The sequence below is a fragment of the Lissotriton vulgaris genome, chromosome 10 (genome assembly GCF_964263255.1).
Source record: "Lissotriton vulgaris chromosome 10, aLisVul1.2, whole genome shotgun sequence".
NCBI lineage: Eukaryota > Metazoa > Chordata > Amphibia > Caudata > Salamandridae > Lissotriton > Lissotriton vulgaris.
In genome coordinates this window covers 160,017,161-160,038,794 of record NC_141698.1, presented here as the reverse complement: position 1 = coordinate 160,038,794, position 21,634 = coordinate 160,017,161, and the positions used below count along the sequence as shown (strand labels likewise).

The window sequence follows — 21,634 nt, the reverse complement described above, 5'->3', positions numbered from 1 at the left end:
TCATGATCTCGGTCTTATCTGAATTGAGGCGAAGGCAGTTCAGAGCCATCCAGCTACTGACCTCAAGCATAGCTTTCTGAAAGTTGGCTGCTACGGTGAGACCATCCTTGTGAATACCCAGCACCAGCTGGGTATCGTCTGCATACGATGTAAGCTGTATCCCATAGGCCTTTATTATCCTCGCCAAGTCCGCTACATAGATATTAAAAAGCATAGGACTTAGCGAGGAGCCTTGTGGGACTCCACAAGGGAGTGCAGAGATAGGGGAATAGAAATCTCCCAACTTTACTGTCTGGGTACGGTTTGCCAGGAACGATGAAATAAGATCCTTGGCGCAACCGTTAATCCCCAAAGCAGTGACACGGTCGACTAAGGTGGCATGGTCGACCGTGTCGAAAGCTGCTGACAGATCCAGAAGGATAAGAACAGCTGCCCCTCCCTGGTCCATGATCACCCTGATCTCGTCAGAGGCCTTTATCAAGGCAGTCTCTGTTCCATGCCCTTTCCTAAATCCAAACTGCGTATCGTCGAGAAGTTGGTGAGTCTCGACGAACTCTGAGAGCTGTCTGTTCATCAGGTATTCGCATACTTTGGCAGGAAAGGGCAGGCACGCGATCGGTCTGTAGCTTGCAACGGCTGTGGGATCTAAGGAAGGTTTTTTCAGGAGGGGTTTTATGACAGCGTTCTTCCATATACTTGGAAATTGGCCTGTTGAAAATGCAGTATTGCAGATCTCCATGAGAGGGCGGGAAATCACTTCTGTGAGTTTTAACATCACGGTTGGGGGACAAGGATCCAGTGGGGAGCCCGATTTGATGGTAGAAACAATTTTAATCACATCCTCATGTGATGCGGGTAGAAAGCATGAAAAATGGTCATGGTTGTGGTGGGACAATGTTTCTTTCCCGCTACCACCTCTACATTCAGTTCTAGAGTTATCTTCAAAGGAAGCATATATATCTGCAACCTTTGTGATAAAGAAGGCTGCTAATTCGTTACAGAAAGCCTGTGAGGGCTCCACTTCAGGCCCAGCAGGGGGGGTAGACAAGCTGGTGACAACAGAGAAGAGTTCTCTGGCTGAATTAGCAGCGGTCTTAATTTGTGCCGAGAAGAATTCAGTTTTTCGGGCCAAGATTGCCTTTTTGTAAATCTGAAGGGCATCTTTATAAGTTTGTCTGGCTATGGGGCAATAGATCTTCCTCCAGCGCCTTTCTAAATTTCTGCAGTGTTGGCGATGTAGTCGAAGATCTTCATTGTACCAGGGGGCCGAGGGGGATACTCTATTGGGCTTCGTGATTTTCTCTGGGGCCACTAGGTCAGCAGCACTTCGGATCCAGTCCTGAAAAGTTGAGGCCGATAGTGCCGGAGTATTTCCACCCTGAAGACGGGAGGCAGCCAGAGAATGTAGCATCTGAGGCATATCTGCAGTTTTCCAGGCACGAGTGCCCATTCTAGTTCCAGGCCTGGAGACCAAAGGGGCGACAGGTCGTATGTCTATTTGGAAGATAATGGCCCTGTGGTCAGACCAAGTAATTGGGATGATATCTAGTACAGATATGCCAGGGTCATTCGTGAACAAACCATCAAGGGAGTGTCCAGCTTGATGCGTAATGCCCTTGACTAGTTGGTGCAACCCTAAGTTGGAAAAATCAGCTGTAAGTTGGGCAGTGTCGGAGTTGTCCTGCTCCTCCAAATAAAAATTAAAATCTCCCAATATAGTGTATGTATCAGAACATATAATATTGTCGCTTAGGTCAGAAAGGGAGGAAAGAAAAGAATTACGGGGGCCAGGGGGACGGTAAAGTATGACACCCTTTAGTGCCTGCTTGGGGGTAATGCTAATGGCAAAAGCGGCTGATTCACAGTTAGCCGAATTTATGGGATCAAGTGTGGTACGATATTTATCCTTAAAGATGATAGCAAGGCCACCACCTCTTCCTACCGGCCTATCGGGTCTAACAACACTGTACCCAACCGGAGTAGCATTACAGAAATCCGGACCAGACCCGGCATCTGCCCAGGTCTCAGTGGCAAACAGTAGATCCAGATCATGAGTGACAATGAATTCATTGATATAAAAGCTATGACATGGAAGTGAGCGCGTATTGATGAGCGCAGCTCGACATCCATGCGAAGCTCTGTTCACTACAACATTGAGCCTGCCCTCCTGTAGGCCAGAATGGGCAGGAATGCAGGATTGGGGAGGAAGATATCCACAGCCAGGACACACAAATAATCGAGTGACCATCGCATCTTTCAGGGGGGCAATAGTACAGGTCGGACTCATCTTACCAACATTCAACTCTTTTAAGTGCCGGGAAGAGTACATCAGTCGGGGGGCAGGGGTTATGGCCCTGGGCCGTGTCCGGCCGCGGACGGGCGCAGACGGGCTTGGCTTTGGCGCGGCTTCGGCGCGCGCCCGCTGCGCCAGCCCGCTGCGCCGTCTGGACATGCTACTAAATATATGGGACGTGATGAGGGCGTGAGGCCAGCGCGACTAGAGCGCAGCCCCAGCCCACACCCAAGATGGCGCCCGCCGCCGCCTTCCACAAAACAAAAGCGGTAAGGCGAGGCAAGAGAAAGATAATACAGCGTGAGTAGGTGTCAGTGTGCCTGCTCTCAATTCCCAACTAAATCACTGTGTTTAAAAGTCCCCCAAATTATTTAGCACATAAAAGATGAGTTGCATAAAAACGCTGCTTTCTGCTCAGTAAAATGACAGGAATTTGATAAAACACGCAAGTTTGCTCGCAGCCCTAGTACTCCCGACTAGGGAGAGCTCTGAAGGCAGCGAGCGACGATAAAACCACAGCTAAATAGTCCGGGGAGGGCGGGAGGCCAGCGCGACTAGAGCGCAGCCCCAGCCCACACCCAAGATGGCGCCCGCCGCCGCCTTCCACAAAACAAAAGCGGTAAGGCGAGGCAAGAGAAAGATAATACAGCGTGAGTAGGTGTCAGTGTGCCTGCTCTCAATTCCCAACTAAATCACTGTGTTTAAAAGTCCCCCAAATTATTTAGCACATAAAAGATGAGTTGCATAAAAACGCTGCTTTCTGCTCAGTAAAATGACAGGAATTTGATAAAACACGCAAGTTTGCTCGCAGCCCTAGTACTCCCGACTAGGGAGAGCTCTGAAGCTTAATGCGGTTGTATCTGGTATCTTTGATAGACACCCATCTAGGGACCTCAAGGGGGCGCAGAACTGGCTTCATGATGTGATTGATACTTTAGGCCTTGTAGACTGCTGGAGACTGCGGCAATACACATTCCATTCTGGTGCCCATGGTAGCCTCTTGAGGATTGATTACGTCTTGGTGCCTGCTGCGCAGGTGCCTTTTGTCGCTGAGGTTAAACATATGGCTCTGGGAATTTCTGATCACTGTCCTTTGTGGCTTCGAATTGAATTGTCTTCGGGGACCATGGGGCGGGTGGACCCAATCAACCCTTGTTATCTCCGCAATCCTAAAACTCGTCACAATTTGATAAAGTCACTTGATCTATATTTTCAGAGAATGAGGGCTCTGTTTCGTCCGCAGTGTCGCTTTGGGAAGCCTTTAAAACAGTTCTTAGGGGCCAAGCCCTGTCTCTGATTGTGGGCGTTAAGAAACCGAGAGATGAGGCGGTAGTGAAGGTGGAGACTGAAATAGCGGACCTGGTGTTAGACCTGGAACAGGAGGTTACCTGCACGAAGACACATGCGTTGAGATTAAAACAGTTGGAAGGCCATGAGTCGAGAGCAACAGGGTCGTCTATATGACGTGGGAGATAAAGCAGGTAAATTGATAGCATGGTTGGACAAGAGGACAGAGCTGGTCGTGTTGCGCCTGAGATTGAGATGGTGAGTGGTGTGCGGGTCTCGGACCCGGTAGAGATTGTTGAGTGCTTTGCTGATCATTTTCGGACGGTGTACTCCCCCCATGTCGGATAGGCCGGAGGAGGACTCTCATTTGTTGCTGCGTGACATTGCTTTGCTGAGTCTTTCGGACGCAGATAGAGAGCAAATGGACAGCGCAATAACCGCTGATGAGGTTGTCCTTGCGATCCGCTCCTTGCGTTCTGGTAAGGCCATGGGTCCTAACGGGCTGCCGATAGAGCTATACAAGTTGCAGCCCGACAAGATAGCTCCCTATTTGAGAGATATGTTTTTGGAGTCTCGTGAACGTGGTTCTCTCCCCCGAGATCAGCGACTTACGACGATTGTTGTTATACATAAGGAGGGGAAACCGAGGGACAAGTGTGGGTCGTACCGACCTATATCTCTTTTGAACGCCGAGCCGAAGATTCTCGCAAAGGTATTGGCCAAAGATTCTCGCAAGGGTACTGACCAATCGATTGATTACTGTGATTAGCGAACTGATCCATCCGGATCAGTCCGGTTTTATTCCCCATCGTAACACTGCTTTGAATCTCAGGCGTCTGCATGGAGTTCTCGCGAGGGCTGCGCGAGCCGGACATTTTGGCGTCCTTAGATGCCACGATGGCTTTTGATACTATTGAGTGGCCTTATCTGTGGGCTGCATTAGCTAAATTTGGTTTTGGTCCCGGTTTTATCGGTTGGGTCCGACTTCTTTATGAAGACCCCCTTGCGCAAATTGTAACGGTCGAGTCTCGGTTCCGTTTGGTCTTGGGCGTGGTACCCGTCAGGGGTGTCCCCTGTCACCGCTCCTGTTCGCCCTGGCCCTTGAGCCCCTTGCTGCCTGGATCCGCTGGGAGGCCTCGATGAGGGGTATTCGGTGGTCATTTCGCTCTATGCAGACGACATTCTGCTATATCTGACCTCGCCCAGGAAGTCGTTGAATGTTTTCTGTGATGTCCTGGCCTCCTTTAGTAGAAACTCGGGTTTAATTATCAACTGGGCAAAATCCTATTTGTATGTTCTTTCTGGTGACGTCCCTCTCCTCCCGCGTAACTGCCCCATACAGGTGACGCAGACGGGATTTAAATATCTTGGTATCTGGGTCTCCACAGACCCTGTGACTCGGTATGAGCTGAATCTTCTCCCACCTCTAATTAGATTGCGGCAGGACGTTGCGGGTTGGCGTAGACTTCCACTCTCGCTGTTGGGATGCGCGGCCCTCTTTACGATGATGTCTCTGCCTCGTTTCCTTTATGCCCTCCAAAATACTCTTGATATAGTCCCCGCCAGTTATTTTCGTAAAGTCGAGGGACTCCAGAGGAAACTGATATGGGATGGTAGACCTCGCATTGCGCTGGCCAAACTAACGCTTTCTTGGTATGATGGGGGTATTGTCCTCCCGGACATCAAGCGATATTACTGGGCGTCTCAGTTGGGGGCCATTAATCATGGTATGTATGGTCCCGAATTGAATCCTGCGTTCGCTATGGATAGATGGCTGCTGCCTGGGGGTAATTACTATAGGGCACTGTACTCTAAATCAGTGGTCGAGTCATTGTTGGGGCCTACTAAGACGGCAGTTCGTGTATGGCAAGACGCAACTACTTCGATGGGATGGAAGGACCGCTTGACTTTAGCGACCCCACTTTTCGACTCTGATAGACTTGGTACACTGTGGAAGACAAAGGGTTCGATAAGTGGGACCTCATTGGCATTAGCAAGGTGGTAGACCTCTGGGTTAAGGGACAAGTGAAATTGTTTGATACTTTAAAGACGGAGTTTGAATCGGTGAACTCTGAGTATTTCCGCTATGTCCAGATCCGCCATGCATTGAGGTCAGTCTTTTCGATGGAGGAGGCGGTCCCCGAGTCGTCCCCGCTTGAAGATAGATTGCTAGATGGTCACGTTCCGGACAGTACGATCTCCCTTGTCTATAAAAAGCTGATCAACTATAGGTCGGATCTCCTGTTACCCATGCGTGACCTCTGGGTCTGGGACGGCCTCGAATTGGATGACGAGGAGTGGCAGCCGGCGATCTCCTCTCCCAAGGAGGTTGCGATTCCAGCGAGACTTCGGCTGGTCCAGCTTAAGATTCTTCATAGGGTGTACATCACGGGCCCCCGTCTGTTTCGAATGGGCTTTTCCGAGGAGGGTTTGTGTAAGCGGGGATGTGGTCTGGTGGGGACATTTCTTCATATTATTTGGGAATGTCCTGAAGTGGCGGCTTATTGGAACGGGGTATATGATGTAATGAAAGAAGTTACAGGTGTTCCTCTCTTACCGGAGGCCAGGCGCTGGTTGTTAAATGTCTGGGAACCTACGGATTACAACGTGGCCCATACCCAGTGGGCGACCCTCGGGCCATGATCGCTAAGCGTGATATCGCACAACTGTGGGGGTCCCAAAGGCCGCCTACGGTTGAGGTATGGAAGGAAAACATGGACTGGTGCATGTTTAGGGAAAAAACGGTGTATCTGGATTGGGGCCGCCCCCGGAAATGGCATAGAGTCTGGGGCCCGTGGAATAGGTATCGTGGAGACATATGTACACCACCTGCTGTAGATAACATCGATATCCCACTTTCTCCCTGACCCCGCATTCAATATTTGCAATATTGTCTGCTTACTGCTTCACCCCTGTACTCCTCCCTTCCTTATAATGATTACTTATTATTTGATGTACTGTTTATCTGGCCTCATGTGAACAAAACGCTATGTATATTGTTTTTTGCCTTGCTTGTTATACTTAATAAAAATAAATATAAAAATACATTTAAAAAAAAAAAAAAGAATAGCCTAGTGCTCACTGCACCCAAGAGGTAAGCACAGGGCCAAAGGCATTATGTACGGGGATGTAAGCGCTAACCAGACCTGAGGGGCATCGATGCACTGTGTAAAATTGTAAAAGAATAAGGTGAGCACGGAATGCCCGTAGATCTTACGCAAGAGGGTCTCCAACACTAACCAGACCCGAGGGGCATCGCGCCGCTGTACAGAGCTTGTACAATACTAATCCAGCGTCTATGGCCGGATTGCACATTGGACTCGAAACATACAGGAAGAGGTAGTATTATTATGGCAGCAACTGCCCCACCCCCCGCTGTTTCTCTCCCTCACACTTTTTGTCTCTGATTCGGTTTTCCCGCCTCACTTTCTCTTACAACCTGTGCCTGGTCCCTCCCTTTTTTCTTCCTTGCCCTTAAAACGAGCATTAAACATGCAATAGGTCTCTCCTTTCATTAAGTTAAAGCCATTTGCATTGCTGTACAATACCATTAGCAAAGCAAATAGATTTAACTTAATCAAAGACGTGACCTATTGCATTTTCAGGGCTTGTTTAGTTATGGAACAGTCGTGGTGAAGATCTTCCCTTTTCTTTTTTTTTTCCTTCTTTTTTCTGGTGTTCAGACGTGGGGATACCACAATGATGGTCTTTGCACTGAGCGAAATTAATTTATCAACCTGTTTTCTAGTCTGTTCCCTTTGGAACCGGTATTCAAAAGTACTTCGGACATACACAAGGCAATTTGAAAAAAAACCAAAGCTTATCCTGGAGAGGAATGTGATAAGAGATGTGCTTGTCAATCTGGTGTTGATTTCTTCATCCATATCTGCCACTGCTTCCTCAGAACTGTTAAATATATGAGATTTAAGCGATGCAGATTTAGTTAACCCCTTCGATGCTAGTTACGGAACCATTCTGTCATCAGTCACTGTTGGGCTGTGCTGATGACTGAATGGTTCAGTCACGACCACACCCATTATCATAGGGGCCCAGCACAGGAGGAAATTATTGCCCCCAGCGATGCAGTTAAGGATTGATAGTGGTTGAATGTAGATGCTGTACATAGTACAGAAGGTCACGTCATTTGACTTTGTTCAGTTTTAAATAGTGCTGTGGTTACATGAGCAAAGCCAATCATTAAAGGCTGCTTTGGACAGAAGGGTTTTCATAGCGGTAGTGGTGATTTTAATAGAGTACCTTAGGTGGTATGAAGTAGAATCTGTGCTTGATGGACTAGGGCCTAATCCTCAGAGTATAGTGGATAATTACTGGATAAAATGGCTGGGCAAATGTTCGTACACTCTCCTGGATAATAAATATTCACCTGTATTTTCCTCCTGCCAACATTTCTGTAGCCGTGTTCATACTGATTTCTTTGTCCATTTTGTAGCTGGTGATTCTTCTCAGGATGAGGCTGAGGAAGATGTCAAGCAAGTAACTGTAAGTTTGATGTAGAGGCATTGACATTTACAATTTACAGTGGATGTTTTGCATGTCTGTTAATTCTGCAAGACAAAAACAAGAGTTATTTGTTCAGAATTGCTAACACACTGGCAGTCGCCATTGAGGCCATTTTGTAACTCCATCTACCAATAAAATAGTTTTGAGTTGAATAAGTTAACAACCACTCACAAGGGAACTTGTGAATCCTTTGTGAGTAGTTAAAATTGGATGTCCACAGAGCGACTTGCCACTTCATCTCTACTATACAACAGCTTCATTCTGTAGATCATGTACCATCATTAATGGAAAAAGGAAAGTGATGTGAATGAAAACCAAAGATGTAGCCTATGACTATCAACATTAAGAGTTTAGGTTGGAATGTCACAATTTAATCTAATTGTGTTATCCTGAGCCAATCCTCCTTTGTTTCAGATACCTCATCTTATTAGTAATACCAGCTGTTTGCTGCATGTGCAAATCAAGAATAGTAATTTTGTTGACCAACTTTTAGGCACACAGCAGGCTTAGTAATAAAAGGAGGAGATTATAGGAGACATTAGGAATAGAAGATGACAAACCCATCCCCTTCAACCTCTTATTGCTCTTATGTGAGCAAGGAAATCAAGAATGAGAGGAGAGCAAATGGATTTTGTTACGAAGAAGAGAGCTGTGCCATTCTAAATGGAAATGACAAAACAAATTCTTGTCCAGTGCGGTCGACATTTTGGGGTATTGGGACAGGTCTCTCAGCATGTCCATGTGGCGCTGATGGAAATTTTCCTTTTCTAGAGGGTCACTCTTATTTTAATTTGTTTGCCTTTTTTCTGAACCCTGTTTATGCTGGCTATAGGACTCTGTGCAGTTTGCCCATGCTTACCATTTTAAAGTGCTTGTCCTCCTCCTTTCAACATGGTAACATTTGGTATACTCCTGATTGGTATATTTAACTTACCTAAAAGTCCCAGTATATGATCTCAAGGTCCCAGGGCCTGTAAGTTAAAAATCACAAGTGGATTGCTGCACCCATTGTGCCAACCAGCACAGTAACAATCTAAACATAACTGCAGGTGTGCACCGGTAGCCTGGTTGTGCAGGTTTTAACTGCAAGTCGAATGGGTTTTGATGTTAGATGTGGGAGGACACTTGGGTTACCATAGCACACTCTCCCAGTATCCCAGTCTTCCGAGCCCCAGTTCAGTGTGGCTGAAGACTTGGTCATGTTAAAAATGCCTTAAGTGGGCAATGTTTGATCCAGGACCTTTACCCCATTGGTTAGGCCCTCCCCCGAGGTTCTTCCCACCCACTACCTCGTGCCAGGCATAAATGTGGCATCCTAGACACCCACTTCAGAGCACTCCTCGACCTGTGGAAGATCAGAAGAGGACTGAACGTGTTGCCTGAGAAACGGCTAGAAGGCTGGACCTCCCCTACCTCTAGTACCCAGGACACTAACGGTCATAAGGCTGAATTCCTGTCAAAGCTACAGGGACCCAACAAGTTACAAGAGGGCTTTTGCACCAACTGCCCAGATGACAGTGCCAACTAAACATGGACTGGATACTCCTGTTGGCCCCTGGATGCCACCCTTTGAGTTTAGTAAGTGTCCTGGGGGGATTTCGAAATGTACTCCTGTTTTTGATTGGGTTTTAAAGAACTAAAGTAAAAAGGTAAAATCTTTGACCAGGGCCTACCTAGTTAATGTATCCGGCCCACGCTCCAGCATGGTCAGAGTCAAATTGCACGTAGGTTTTGTTCCACCATGACCATTAACTATTGTTGACACTTTGTGCATCTTTGTGCTATTGCACTTAAAACGTAAATAATTCATATCTACGGTGCTCCTTATTCGATTTTTGTCATCTTGGTATCATTTTGTTTAATATTTTTTATTGTACTCGTCTAATTGGTTTTCAAATTTTTATTGTTCTGCTACACAAGTGGTTATAAATCCTTGGCTCGATCTTTTATATGTCCCTCTCCTGGTAGTCCTGCATACACTTAAATTATCATTCGTTTGCCACTTGGTCCCCCCAAACTTTTGATTTCCACACAGCAATTGGGTTGGAAGAAACGTTTTCTGGGACATAATTCACTCTCCACTATTGTCAATTCTTATTAACCAATGCCTGTAGCATGTCCTTGCTTCTGGTGAGTCAGCCCCGTCCTGTCACCCTGTCTGTATGTATGATGAGCAATTCTGTAAATAACAGTGACCTGAACTTAAATCCTTTTATGCTGACTCCACCACCTGTAAATCTTCTCTGACTAATCTCACACCATTGTGTGGTAATTGGAGAATGTTAGCCCTTCCTTCTGTTACACTGACACATAAGACTCTATGCATTATTACCAGCTAAGTAAAAGAAACAGTTATAACAAAGATGTACAAAAAAGTGCTATCACCCTGTGGGGGTGCTCAGACGGTACAGGTTTTTCTTGGTAAGCGCTAGTTTTCTGCTAGATGTTTTTACCTACATATTCCTAGGGTCTGAAATATCTTTACAGCCGCTAGACTGGTCAGGAAAAACGTCTTTCGTAGCGCCCCCCCATGGTAGGAGGCACTGACTTTGTGTAGATGCTTGACGTGATTCCATATGACCTCACAGAGCACAGCACCCCACTATTGAGAATATATCCGTTCTCATTTTTTCTGTGTCTTTGATGTGATCTTGAGTGCTTCGAGTTATTCTCTCAAAAATAATTTCTTCATTTAAGCCAGAGCAACAGTTTCAGATCACTCCCAAACTGGTTGGTTATTGTTTGCCTCGTACTTTGCTATACCCATTCAAGAGAGACAGCATAGCATTTAAGCGTTTTTTGTTTTGCTAATAACTTTGGTGTAGTTTAACGAATCTTCACGAAATGTTCTAATTTAGTACAGAAGTTGGTTCAGCTGCTGCGGTCAAAGTTTTTTGGTGATTTGTCAAACGGAGGCTGAAAAGGGGCGGGGTCCTAAAACGTGTTTTCAGCAGAATTACACCAAATTTGGCAGAAAGGTAGATCTTGGTCCAGAAAGCGACCTTTTTGTGACTTGGTAAAAATCAGTTCAATAGTTTTCAAGTTATTAAAAGAAAACTACATTTGTATAGGGACTTGGTTCCTCTTAGGATTCGCGGCTGCACACACCTACAGCAATGCTGTGATTGACTATCCGCAACCTGAGAGGAAAGTTGTGGCCGCCATGTTGTTTATTAGGACTCGGTTCCTAGTGGGGAAAATACCATTAACATTAACCAGTTATAGAAGGGGTTAGTGGTGAGTACTAATGGAGGAGTCTGTGAGGGACCCCCTCAAAGGCAAGAAATTGTCCAAAATCTGTTATTTTTATTTTTTACACCATGTGAAGAACCTCCCTTATTCAGGTAGATCTGCGGATCCAAACCCCAATAAAAATAGAAAAACATACTCCCTCAGGGACCCACACAACCACTCACACACCTATACACCACTGAATGAGGTAATTTTATAAAGTGTGCATTACCCAGAGGTGTCTTAGCGCTAGGCGGATTAAGGACCGAGGACATGGCAGCAAGCCGTGATAGATCTATGTCACTTAGTTTTTACCAGCGGAAAAGAGCCAGGTCTTCACCTGCTTTCTAAATAGCTGCAAGCTAGCTTGAGACCGGAGTTAAAGAGGAAGAGCGTTCCATCACTTTTCCCCCAGGAAGGGCTGCATTCTGCCACCCCAGTTTGCTCGTTTGATTCTGGGGATCAGGACCATGTGCACCGAGCTTGATCTTGGTGATCTACTGGGCACATACCAGGTGACATGTTCTGAAAATAGAGCGGACCGGTGCAGTGAAGAGCCTTATGTTGAAGACACATAGCCTTAAATGAGATTCTCTGCTCCACTGGTAGCCAATGAAGGCCATGTAGCAGGTGAGATACTGGTTTGAACTTGGGGATGTTAAAGAGGGTTCTGGCCACAGCGTTCTGTAGGGACTGGCATTTTCTGAGCAGATATTTCAAAGTGCCCAGTAATCCAATTTGGAACCTATTAGGGCCAGCATTTCGGTATTCTGTAAATCCATTGGGATGATCAGCAGAATTTGTTTTGAGAACCTGAAGCATAAACAAACCCCCCCACCAAACAACCCCACCCCCACCCCGAGGTCACTGCATTGATCTGGGCATCAAAACATAATTTGGTGTCAAAGATGACTCCCAAGTTTTTTGCCTTCTGCACTGGCTTGGGCAGAACTCCCAGCTCCTGAGGCCACCAGGATCCATTCCAAAAGAAAGTCTCTTTCCCAAAGAGCAGCACCTCAGGTTTTTCCGAATTCAGCTTAAGACTATTCTCCTTCATCCAGCCTGCAACTGCGGCCATACAGTTGCAGAAATTGTTGGCATCTTTTTCAAACTGGGATGAGACGGACACCACTATCTGGGTGTCATCTGCATAGGATAGTACGGTCAGGCCAAAACTCAGAGTAAGCTTCACTAGGGGGGTGATATACACATTAAAAAGGGTACAGCTTGATGCCGATCCCTGGGGTACCCCACAGGGAAGGGAGAAGGAGCTGGATTTTGCATTTGCCACCTCAACCCATTGTTTCCTGTTTTGGAGAAAATAGCTTAACAGAGTTAGTGCAGTGCTCCTGAAGCCCATGCAGTGCAGGCGTTTCATGAGAAGCACAAGATGGACCGTATCAAAGGCGGCCGAGACATCAAGTCAAATTAATGCAGCTCTGCCGCCTTTGTCCACTCTGACTCTGATCTCCTCTGTTGCTGCCACAAGTGCGGACTCAGTATAATGGTTTACTCTAAACCCATATTGAGCGGGGTCAAGCAATTGATGGATGTCCAGAAATGTCAAGATTTCCACATTCATGGCCTTCTCTAGCACCTTAGCCGGGAACTGGAGTCAGGAGATTGGTCTGTAACTATCTACCCGCTTGGGCTCTTTGGAGGATTTCTTCACCAAAAGGAAGTATTTAGGCCCTCTTCCAAATGTCGGGGTAGTGCCCTGAACTCAATACTTGGTTCAGTAGATTTTTTAGTGGCCCTGCCAGCTGGCTAGCCAACTTATTAATGATCCCCGGAGGGCAGGGGTCCGAGGGGGCCCAGACTTGATGGAGCTCTGAGGGACGTTGTTTTGTCGAAAGTGAGAAGAGAAAACTTCTCAAAGGTGGGAAGTGCTCCATGACCCGTGAGAAGTCCCGAATATGGGGCCTCATCCAGTGTAGGAATAAGGTCCGTACTGGGTGACTGCGGGGAGAATACCATAAAGATACGGCATTCCCTCACCAGCATCTACTGATGTGGCAACACCTTGTTTGTTGAAGTATGAGCCACTAAAGCAGAACGTGCTCTTTATGTAAACAGACCTTCACCCTGCAGCCGGATTCTATCATTGTCTTGAAAGTGAGAAACAGACAATTTTCAGTCTTTCTTCATCAACTCCACTAGAAAGGGAATGCAGAATCTTAGACAGGATGGACCGATCTACCACAGCAAAGAAGGTAGCATGTGTTTTTTACCACCATGCTTTTACGATGGGTAGCCTACGGAAATCTGTACAAAGACTGGGCGACTATGTTCCTCGGGAAGGATGCAAAACTTCAGATAGGCTAGTAATAAATATGGTGGTTTTAATTCAAGCTATGGTTGTAACAGCAGACATCTCAGATTTGATAGTGCCGTTCTACTGAAATGGGATCTTGCTGATGTCTTTCTGGTTGATCCGTAAGGCACAAGACTAGATGTACCACCCCTTTCCTTTCTTTCTGGGACTTTACAGATCTGATCTTATTTAGAAGATGTCATACAACAGATTGATGCAGATGTGGTGACTCTGAAGGCATTTGATTTTGAAAAATAAGACCCATTCGGTTCTTCCTAGAAAAAGTGTAACCATCAGCGGGTTCACCCCTGGTTGACAGCAGCACCAGTAGCAACAACAGAAGCAGGCAGTCAAAAGGAGAGGAAGGCATAAGAAATCATACCACCAATCTAGGAGAGAAGCACATGTCCAAAGTTTTTCAGAATGCTTTAACAGGATATATATTTTCATGGTCTAAATGAAAGTAACATATCTCTACTCCCAACAAAACAAGTTTATGACACAAGCCATTAGTTAATTTTCTGATGAGAGCCTAAGCGTATGTTTTAAAGAACTTAAATCACACGTTCCAAGTGTCTTTGCAATCCAAATATCATAATGTTGACCCTGTCTCTAAGGACTATAAAACAGTTTTGCTTGTTCCGTCATTGATTTGCGAGCCTTAAGGCTTAGGAGGTACCGATATAATAATTGTTCTGTGGGTGTTGCATATAATGAGAAAGCTATTTGCAACATTGGATTACTAACTAAACAAATTCCCTATGAGACAGCGATGCAGTCAAAAACTGAGGGCTTTTGATTTTGTTGAAAATTAAAAATTCTCCAATTTAATAAAAAAATTCTAAAACCAGTGGAGAGTCCACCAGTTGAATATTCCGTAAGGAGGTGTACTATAGTAGATTTAATTCGGTCATTGGATTTGTCTAAGATTTTAGCATTTGCAGTACAATTCAACTCAGGCTTTCATTTTAAGTGCTTGAATGATAGTATTTAGTTGTTGATAGGTGTCACACATCTGGTAAAACAAACTGATTAACAATGAACTGGTTCGATATATAGCAAATGTCTCTTTTCATTCAACAGTTGGCGTGAATTCTCTTCTCTCCTAGTCCACTTCTTGTAATTTTCTTTTTCTTCCGCTAAATATTGCTAATATGATATTTTGATTTCATAAAACAGACCATTTAGCATTGGTATGTCTACCATGCATTTATCCTCTTGACAGATTTGGTGCGGTTGAAGTAATTTCATAGAACATTGTACAATTTTTCATGTATTCTAGGTTCGCTTTTCCCGACCTGAATCCGAACAGGCCCGACAGAGGCGCGTGCAGTCTTACGAGTTCTTGCAGAAGAAGCAGGCAGAGGAGCACTGGGTTCATTTACATTATTATGGTGTAAAGGTAGGTCAGCATTGCTTACAGCTTTAATCTCGTTTTAGGATTAAATTGTTCTGTTCAATTTTGTTAAACCACAAATCGATTGACATCAAGCGTGTGAATTAAAGTAACTCTAGCCGTTATTAACTTTAATGCTCTTCCCCTCTCCCACCCACAACACCAGTTGCTTCTGATTATACAGAATAGCTATAGTCCAATTTTGTTTTTTGGGTGATTCATATTGCACTCCTCTCTGTCTAATGGGTCTCCCTTAATCCGTTTTTCCTTAGCTATGTTAAGGGCGTATGATTATTTACAATAGGTGATTGTCACATAGTCTTTGGCTAAGTAGCATAACATCATTGCCCAGCCTTTCTCAAAACCAGGGTACTTTTGTACTATATTGTAAGCAATCTTCTGTATGCCCATCATGTTCCAAATCTTGTATAGCCAGTCTTTGATATCTGGTAGATTAAGTGTGCCCTACTTTGCACTTCTTGGCTGCTTATAGCCCTAGAGAGATTTGTTTGCCCCTCTGTGAGTGTAATCTACAGTCGGTTAGCAAGCCTAGTACCGGTGTCTCCAACCAGTCGATCGCGAGCTGGCAGTAGCTCGCAGAAACCTTAAGAGTAGCTACCAGCCATGAGTTAATTTTTTAGTAAGAACTGCAATAAATACGTGTTGTGTTGTCCTTTTAAAATTAAGGAAAGGCTATGTTGATTTTATGTTATCACACTGCAGATAGCAGAGCCTGATAATAAGCAGTGCTCCACTCAGATGTATGACCTTTTTGGCATTCGCAGCCGGCACTGGTAGGGGGTGGCTGGATGAGAGGGGAGGGGTGCTCAGGAGAATAATTAAAAATATTATTTAGAAAAAACGTACAGTACCGCCATGTCACTCCCTGTCTCCTCCTCGTTGCTCTGCACCACCGGAACAGAATAGGAAACACACCCAGGCTCCCTAAGCCAATCACAACCATGCAATGTGCTGCGCCAGGGAATGGGAGCTTGGGAATGTTTTCCACCTAGGGTGTAATGCATCTTGAGTGGAGAACATGGTAAGTGTGCATTAATATTGGGCCGGCCCGGATGGGCATTTATACGCACTTGCAAAGAGTGCTTGCCACTCCCCCAGCTCCTGTGTCGGAGTAGCCCTGCCCTGCAGAGCTGCCTCAGCTTGACAAAATAAAATAATAATAACCTCTCGAGTTATCACTTAATTTTTCCTTTATTTTGCTGCTGCTGCACATCAGTGGGGAAACGCTCCTCCCCCCCCTCAGTGGAGGAGATGCCACTGCTTTTGGATTAGAGGTTCAAAACTGAAGCCCTGCAGTATGTAACTCTAAAATAAAAGTTGTTCTCAACTCAAATATCGTAGCGTGGGAAGAAAATGATATTCCAGAATGCTTTTAAAGGAGAGAAAACTAGAATGAGTTAACTCTTCATTTTAATTTTCTCCCTTTTCAAAGTGTCACATTTACAAATTGCAGGCATCTTGCTCGCAGTGCCTGGTAGACACACTGCCATATTTATAACTGAAAAATACAGCCATTTTTTTTTAAATAGGAGAAATTTACAAGTGCAGAAAAATTTTGCTTTTTATGAATACTTTAGCAGAACATTTTTCATTACCATAAATTTCTCCTATTTAAAAGAAAATGGTGGTATGTTTGTGTTGCACATGTAACTGCCACCAGTACATATGGCACAGGATCTATCACCTATACACATATATCCCATTCATTCACACACCTTTTAATGTATCCCCACAGACTGTTCTTAATTACTGATGCACATCGCAGTCCTATCATAGTACCCCTAGTCACAGAATTTTGTTCAAACCATAGTATCGGGCTCCATGGGCATTTGGTTTAAAGTCAGTGAAGCTGGGCGTAGGGGGTGTCTGATAGTATTGCATGAGTTACTAGGTCTTCAGTAGCTCACAAGGATTTATACTGATCAGAAGTAACTCTCATTACAGAAAAGGTGGGAGACTCCTGTCCTAGTATAATGTACGTAGAATACCAGGGTATTGAATTCCTAACTGTCTCGTCTATAATGTCTAGTGTCCTTTCCAATATGTCTGTAGCTTGGGGCATTCCCACTGTAAATGTATCAGATTTCCCATTTCCTTGCTGCTCCTCCAGTTTGTCTAACTTTTGTTTATCCTGTCCCCTCAGCTTGAGCAGGGTTAGTATGTTGAGATTTTGATTAGTGTTTCTCTTGTTAATGTCGATCTCGCAATTTTATGTGCTCTTTTGTGGGTTTCTTCCTGTTCTTGGTCGGTTGAGGGTCTCCCTTGCTCTCACTCCTAGCGGTTTACACCTGGAATTTTCGTGCATCTTTAAGTTTTTGAAGCAATTCATATAATGCTGATACCATTTTGTATCTTCTTTTTTGATAACCCACTGCTCGTACCTAGTGAGTGGCCACACCATGAGACATTTGTATTCTGAAGAACTTGGTGGTTCACCTGGGTGCATCTGTGTCTTGATTTAGAGAGAGCCAAGTCACTATTGAGGGACTCAAAGGTGATGTCACAGTTCTCATCAAACATGATTCCCACTCTGTTGCAGCCCTGTGCTGTCCATTGGGCTTGGTTGTTTTTGCCTCAGTGATTTCAAAAACCTCCTTTGTTGCACACTCATTTGGAATCATATATCATGTGCTGGAATTTCCTACCCCCCTTTAGGGGCTTGAAGCTGTAGTATTTGAAAGATGTATTATATCTTATGGAGTGACACCACATCTATTCTGCTGCACCAGGATAATCCTCCCAAATCTGCAGTTTTCACATTCGAGATCTTCCCACATTATCATAGCTAACTGTAACTGTTTTCTCAAGCAAGGACACTATTTGGACTCGAAGTATATGACCTGGTGTTTTGCCCTTTGGAAGGAGTACTTCTGCTGGTTGAGCACCATGTTCTTTTTTGTGAGGAAGAGTTTTCAGATTTGTGATTTGGTTTGGTCGGTTATTGAGTCCCAATACCTCCCTCTATTCCCTAAGCTCATCTAGTAGTGTGGTCAGGCAGCCTCCTGGGTGGGTCACTGTGACCCTAATGTCATCCACATACATCACCAATGTATGCTCCTCTCTACCTATCATCATCCCTTTTATTCATTCATTCTGACTTGATTCTTTCCCTCAGAGTCTCCTTTCAATCCGAAATCCATGTCAAATAGTGCAGGGTTATTCTCCTTCACCCAAGCGGTTGGTGCATTGAACTCACGGAGTACGCAGCTTTTGAGCTTATCGCCTATCCCAGAGGCAGACATTGTGTGTTCAGAAAAGTAGCCGTCAAATGCTTTCTCTGCATCCAGCTTGACCCTTGGAGTTACCTTTTGGGTTCTGGGTACATTATGTATGATGTGTGACAATTTTGTTGTGTTCTTACCACATCCACTGCCTGGATCAAAGCCAGATTGAGCTGGTTTCAAAAGACTCGGTTATACCTTCTATAGACTTTCTACATTTAATAGAGATATGCGTCTATATGATCCAAATAGAGAGAGGTCTTAACCTGGTTGAGGGATCATGGATATGCTCGCTTGTATCATTTGCTTCTGTTGTGCCCTCCTCCATCTTCTTGAATGTGTCAAACACCCAGTTTAGGAGAGGGGTAATCTGAATGCCGAACATTTATAATAAAATTGCACTGCAGCTGGTAGGGCCTGGGACATACCCACTTTTTGTTTAGCTATACTCTAAATGACTACTTCTATTCTTATAGGTCCATCTAATTCTTCTTTTCTGTTCCACTGCCCACTATTGCATATGTATTGTAGATAGTCTATTATTTTGTGATCTGGGGCTTATTCTTCCCTCTAGAGCTTTTCCCAAAATTCACCAAACGTTTTGATATCCTTCATCTACACACCACAAACCATTCACGTTTTGAATTTTCTTCACTCTCTCCTTTGCTGTTTTCACTCGCAGTTTGCTCACCAGTTGTCTGCCTGTTTTATTGCTACTGTAGCAGTATTTCTTCTTGATATTTATCCAGGCGTTTTCTGCTTTATTTGTTTCAATTAGTTTTCACTTGGGCCTGGGCCTTTGCAGGTTCTTCCATATTTTATTGGCATGGTTTCTTTTTTGTATGGTTTCTGATTCTTTCATTTGGCTTTCAAAAGACTCTCTTCTCTAGCCTTTCTCTGTTCAATGTTGCAGGGATTGACATGATTTTCCCTCACTACTGCTTTTAGGTCACCTGTAGCAATGCACCTTGGCTTAACACGTCACCCTTATCGTTGTCCTCCAAAAAAGCGAAAGGCCGTTTTCTAGTTCTCGTAATTTGAGCTTAAAGCACATTAGGCTTTGATTTATCCACCTCCCAGTTCCTCCCCTTGTTTTCTCCTTGCATTAATGCCAATATGTTGTGATTTGTGCTTTTTGCGCAGGTGAGGATGACACCAAGGAATGGTGTAGGCATGCTTATACTTTGCAAGCTGCTGAATAATAGGTTTGTCTATTTCTATTGGATGTTGTGTTTGCCAGATATAATTTAACACCACCTACTGCAGTGTTTTTTTGCCAGTTTTCTGATAGAAGCTCTTTGGTTCACTCATGGTTCTGACCAGTCCCTGGAATTGTCCATGACCAGGTTCAGGTCATCCCTATAATAAGCTCACCTTGAGCTTCTGTCATAATGTCAGTATTTGTCTTGCTCTAGCATTCTTCTTGGAAAATATTTGGGAGCATAAATTGAGACAAATGTGTATCCTATTTCTCTGACTCTTAATGCTAGGTTTCTCCCCTCCTTGTCTTATCATAATTTGTTAGACTGCCCCATATCACATAGACCCTCAAGTCCAGTTTCTCTGGAAACCTGTAGAAATACTGACCCGCTGCAGCCACATAGCTTTGAAACAACTTCTATACAGAGCCTAACAGATTCTAATTATTTTACCAGCTCCATGTGCTTCTCTGCAGTTCGCTAGCGGCATCACTCTCACGTTCTTGTGAAAGCAGAGTTGATGTAGCCTTTCCCCACGGCTGCAATGCCCATATTGTTTTCAATTTCACCAGTAATTCTGCAGGTTTTACCTTGTGAAAAAGAACCAACACTACTGAAACATTTATGCCTCAGAACCATCAGGTGAAGTAACTGAACTAGACATGTGATGGAGTTATAAGAAGCTTGGCCTTTCTTCTCTCTGCACAGAACCACCAAACATTATGACCTCCAGTTCACACATGTCTCTGGATAGTCTGACAATGGATTTGTTGAGTTAAACGATTTAACAAAAAGATCATTTTGTCAAACTGAAGGAAAAGGGGTGTAGTGTAGCTTCCTTTAAGACTCTTGACCTGACTAATGCATTTAACAAAACTATTTCTCTCTTTTGTCAGGACAGCCGCTCAGAACATGAACGCCAATATCTGCAATGTCAAGCTACTGGAATGGAGAATACTGAATTAATAAAATCTCCTAGGTAAGTGTTGTTTTTTTTATTACATAACTGGTTGATGTCCGCACTCAATTTCTCTTTCCTTCCAGTTAACTATGTATAGCACATTTGTTATTCAATGAATTGATTTTTCCGCATAAAATCCTGGCACTGGTATAAACTTGCAGTAGTGAAGGAGCAGATAAATACACTTTACAATAGGGGACGCTGCAACAATGCAAGTTAGAGGTAGGACAACTACACTGTATTTTTTTCCTTCTAAATTCCTAAAGTAGCCTGCTGAAAAGAAAAACTGGCAATATAGCTTGAAAGGTTTGCATGCAAGTGGAAGTCTTAAACTAGAACTTACTAACAAGAATGATGTTAGCCTTAACCTGCTCTTTCCTTCCTGTTTAGGCAGCCAAAGTCTTATCAGGGTGCTAATTTAAAGCTTGTTGGAGAATGTCCTTTAAAGTGTGAAACTTGTATTGATGTTATGTAGATGGCAAGCATTTGTTCACATGACTTCAGTACTTGGCTTATTTTTCTGTTAAAAAGTACACGTAGCATCGAACTGTTTAATTAATCTTATCACTGAAGCTCAAGCACGTAGGGAAACCGTTAGTATGCTTCTCCTCTGCTTTGGGGCTTGGGTGCAGTAGTGCTTTCAGGCATCGGGTCCATGCTGTGGGAGACACTCGCGGTTGAGAGGAGGCCTGCGCAAAGAGGCTGCAGGCGGCGACTGGGAGTCCAGTCATGGCAAGTCAAGGTGGGGTTCGCCTCAGGAGGGTCTCAATACCTCGTTGGCCCACTTTGACTCTGGGTAGGGGGCACTGATGCAGTGGTGATTTCGGGTTTTTGAGGTCCAGAGTCCTCCCGGTTCTGCTTGGGTGCCTGCGGGTTGTAGGGGAGTAGCTCTGTTCTCCACAGCAGATGCTGGTTGCTCCTTAACCCCTTCCATGCTCATGACAAGGTCAACTCGTCATGGGTGTTACCTGCGCTGTGCGTTTGACGAGTTGACCATGTCATGAAACCATAGTATTCAAACATCAGCACAGGAGGGGAAAACCCCCTAGCAGCCAAGGTGTTAAAGGGCTGGCACTCTGTCCAGGCTTTTGGAGGCAGAGCAGCTGCAGGCGAGTCTACTTTGGTGCAGTTGCTGGGACAGTAGTCAGGCCAGCAGGGTTGGCGCCAAGTCAGTTGTTGCTTCTCAGTTG

At 44.7% G+C, this 21,634-nt stretch overlaps 1 protein-coding gene across 1 annotated transcript in view; it reads left to right on the top strand.

The window, feature by feature from the left end:
* Nucleotides 1-21,634, top strand: part of POLR3E (RNA polymerase III subunit E) — a 300,274-nt gene that overhangs the window by 92,364 nt on the left and 186,276 nt on the right. The window contains exons 8-10 of the mRNA XM_086940764.1: nucleotides 8,031-8,080; nucleotides 14,929-15,048; nucleotides 20,380-20,462. Of these exons, the coding sequence (XP_086796890.1) occupies nucleotides 8,031-8,080; nucleotides 14,929-15,048; nucleotides 20,380-20,462 (253 nt within the window). The remainder of the gene's footprint in view (nucleotides 1-8,030; nucleotides 8,081-14,928; nucleotides 15,049-20,379; nucleotides 20,463-21,634) is intronic.